General features: G+C 46.8%; 1 protein-coding gene across 1 annotated transcript; it reads right to left on the bottom strand.

Annotated features, from left to right (window-relative positions):
* Positions 1-628: 628 nt before the first annotated feature.
* On the bottom strand, positions 629-2,349 carry drd1b (dopamine receptor D1b). The gene has a single exon (XM_050040666.1). The coding sequence runs from the start codon at positions 2,302-2,304 to the stop codon at positions 913-915; it is 1,392 nt and encodes a 463-aa protein (XP_049896623.1). The 5' UTR covers positions 2,305-2,349; the 3' UTR covers positions 629-912.
* Between the last annotated feature and the right edge of the window lie 1,446 nt (positions 2,350-3,795).

Raw genomic sequence — 3,795 nt, 5'->3', positions numbered from 1 at the left:
CGGAGTGAGGATAAGGAATGGAAGAAACTTCAGGTGAGCCAGTCTGATCGGTCCCAGTTGGGCATGACTGAGGATGGGTCAGAATAGGATACAAGGGAAGGAAAGTAGAGGGGGGACTTTTTCTAATCTGGAGACACTGCAAGATAACATGTCTAAAGGGGTGTAAGAATGAAATCTTTAAAAATATATGGCTACTTGGCTTATGGTATTGAACTCTATCACCTGCCCCTGCCTGTTTTAAACTGAATATTCTTACTTTGGTGTCTGAAGCAGTTTAAACCCAAAAAAATTACAACTGCAATACAGGTGTTTTGATTCTGCAACAGAATTGCCACTAAGAAATGTACTGAAGAGAAATAACCGCAATAAACAACTTATTATACTGTACCAAAAACTGATTTACCCACATTGCTCTCTCTCCCATGAAACACATACAAAGCACCTATACCTACAAGACATTTTGCTAATAGTTACTACATCTTCCTCCACTGTATATACTGTGTTTAAGTCCTTCCGGGATTGTGTCAGTACTGTACAGTATACACATGCAGATGTATACATCTTTAAACATGTTAGAAAAATGTATACATGTGCACATAGCTAGTGTTCTGCGTTAATATTCACATTATCAACATTTATCATCAAATTTCAATTTCATCAATAAATGCTGAGAGTATTTTGCAGATAGTTATATCCAGGATAAAGTGCCTTTACTTTAAAACATTCTGTAGGTTTTTCCATGTAGATTTTTTTTGACAGTCTTAAGGTCCCGTATATCCCACTCACTGTCTCCCTGTCAGGCATGTTCATAAAGATATCTGTCTCTCTCGTTGCTTCTGCTGTCCTCCTGTGTAAGCTTTCCGTCCCTTTGTGTGTACATACGTGCCTCGATGTACCCCTCTCCATCTTTTCTCAACATGACACGGTTTTATGCTGTCCGTTCTGTGTTATGGGATTGATCTTTTCCAGTGTGACCTCAGTATCGCTGTCTAAATTCCCAGAGATGGCTGGCGAGAGTTTCTCCAGGGCGTTGTTTACCATGCCCACCTCGATCTCCCCTCCGCATCCGTCCTTCTTGTGTAACTCCTCCTCCTGACACAGGATGCTGTGGGGCATCACATAGCTGGCTGAATGGTTGCCCTCCTTTGGGATGTGACTCTTGGGCTGATACTGACAGTTGGGGTTCGAGGTAGGGGCGCCCATGTTGTTATTAATACTGACGATCTCAATGGCATTGCTCCCCGGGCAGAGCCGGTGGCAGCCCAGGAGGATGGAGAAGGCCTTGCGGAAGTCGGCGTTGAAGGCATAGATGATGGGGTTGAGCGAGGAGTTTGCCCAGCCAAACCACACGAACACATCGAAGGTGGTGGAGCTGATGCAGGGGAAGTCCGTGGCACCGTCCGGCAAGTTCGGCTCACAGAACGGAACCATGCAGTTAAGGATGAAAAAGGGCAACCAGCAGCACACAAACACTCCCATGATCACTGAGAGCGTCTTTAAGACTTTGGTTTCTCGTTTGAATGACATTTTGAACGAGCTCTCGCTCTCTATGCTCGAACTATTCCCCATGCTGCTGTGACGGTTTTTGGCACTCTCTGCTGCCCGCTCCAGGGCAGATATTCTCCGTATCTGTTTCTGGGCGATCCGGTAGATCCGGGTGTAGGTGACGATCATAATAGCCACGGGGATGTAGAAGCTGATAAGGGAGGAGGAGATGGCGTAGGTCCTGTTAAGGCTGGAGTCGCAGTTGTCAGGGGGCAGCTCACCGGGGTACGTTCCATTTAGCTCTGCGTAGCTGGTGGTCTGAGCTTTGTGCCAGTTAAGCTGAACAGGAATGAAGGAGATGAGGACTGACAGGGTCCACGCCACACTGATCATCAGACATGCCACTTTCGGGGTCATCTTGCGTTCATAGCGGAACGGGCTCGAGATGGCCCAGTAACGGTCTACACTAATCACACACAGGTTCAAGATGGAGGCGGTGGAGCACATGATGTCAAACGCCACCCAAACGTTGCAGAATGCACCAAACGGCCAAAACCCCACGATCTCAGTCGCCGCCTTCCACGGCATTACCAAGATAGCTACCAGAAGGTCAGAGATGGCCAGCGAGATGACAAAGAAGTTGGTGACCTTCGACCTCAGATGTCGGAACTTGGTGACGGCGGCACACACCAGTGTGTTGCCTAGCAGCGTGGTGAAGATGAGGAGGGAGAGGAAGCATCCTGTCAGCACGCGTTTGGAAGAGTCTTTCTCTGCTAGCAGCTGCTTTCCATCTCGAACTGTTGAGAAATTCTGATCCATTGTTTAAATTACACTGCTAATAAAGTGAGATAGGGGGTGGGTGAGGGGGGTGTCGACAGTCACCCCATCACATCCCCAGCCTGCAGCAGCTGTGCCTCTCTCGGGAGGAGTTTTAGACGGACGGCGTAGCTGGTGGAGAGGTCAACTGTCTCGGCACCAGCTCTCCAACAGACTGGGTCATCCATAGGCGCCTTGTCACAATCACCATCCTTGCACGAGAACTGCTATAAATATTTCAAAAAGATCTCTTCGGATATTTGCCCCCCCAAAAAGCCTGGTTCATAAATTCCTGCAACAGCAGCATGGGCAGCAGACATTCTAGTGTGAAGAGGAGGAGGAGTATTCCAGCTGTTGTTTGCAGTTTGTTTACAAATCAGCACTGTAGTCATAAAAAAGCAGCAGTAAAATTATATTGAAAGTAAAGTCCTTGGTCCTTTTCCTCCTCTCTGTGGTTGCCTCAGCTGTCAAGCGAAAGTTTCACACCATATTGTTGCCGAGCTGTTGAGTAAACAGAGGCTTGGCCAATCATTAGCCTTATATACCACCTCATCAATAACTTGTATTGATGGTTTTCGCGCTGCGTTTATCTGATTTGTTTAATGATCCTCTAGGCGTGTCCGTGTGATTATATTGGTGCCTGCACCAGAGCTGATCCACCCCTGCTACAAGGTGTTTTGTTTTTTTCTTAATTTCTTTGAATGCAGCTTCCTGTTAGTTCAACAACATTTCCACCTTAGTGACAAGTCAAAAAAAATTAGGCTGAAAACAGAATTCAAAAGTCTCGACAGTCCATTTAGATATCAGAGAGATATTAAATGTCTAATTCATCACATGTAGGAAAGCACATCAATACCACAGCTTTGTTTATGCTGACATGTCGCTGTAATCCAGATGCGAGGTCGTTTTTTTTATTTTTGGTTTAGTTCGCGTGCCCATTTGTGTGGACACAGCAAAACGACCGCTCAGCTTTCAAAAACATTCAAGAGTTATTTTTGGCCACCCACCTAAAGTCTCTCTGGCAGTGAAATCCCTGGGTTGACGTCTCTGTAAACAGGAGCGCAGTTTATTTTCTTATTTTCTAAATCTTCAGACAGCGCGCGCTCCTCTCCGTGGATGTGGGCAGGACCGGCTGCACCGTCTTGGGTCAGCTTGAAAATAATTGAAACCCAAATCAATTTGCATTAATAAAATCACTCAGTCCCGCAAAAATCCACATCTCCTCGGCGTACATCCAACTTGTATCTTGGTACCAAGTGACGGAAAAGGAGCTCGCCGTCTCTGCGCGCTCCTCCATGGGAAGTCAGTCACGCTCCCCTGTTGCGACGGTCCTCAGGTGTTTTTTTCTTTTTTCCCCCTTATCAGTCCTTATGCTTCTCTTTTTAGGGCCATCCTCTGTTGTGCAACATTCACTTACCCTGTGATGTGTCTGCGGTCTGACTGGCCGGCGGAGAGTGATGGGAATGACTCTCCAAGACCCGTTTTCATGCGCGC

Source organism: Epinephelus moara, chromosome 3 (genome assembly GCF_006386435.1).
Source record: "Epinephelus moara isolate mb chromosome 3, YSFRI_EMoa_1.0, whole genome shotgun sequence".
Lineage (NCBI taxonomy): Eukaryota > Metazoa > Chordata > Actinopteri > Perciformes > Serranidae > Epinephelus > Epinephelus moara.
This window is presented reverse-complemented; position numbering and strand designations above follow the sequence as displayed.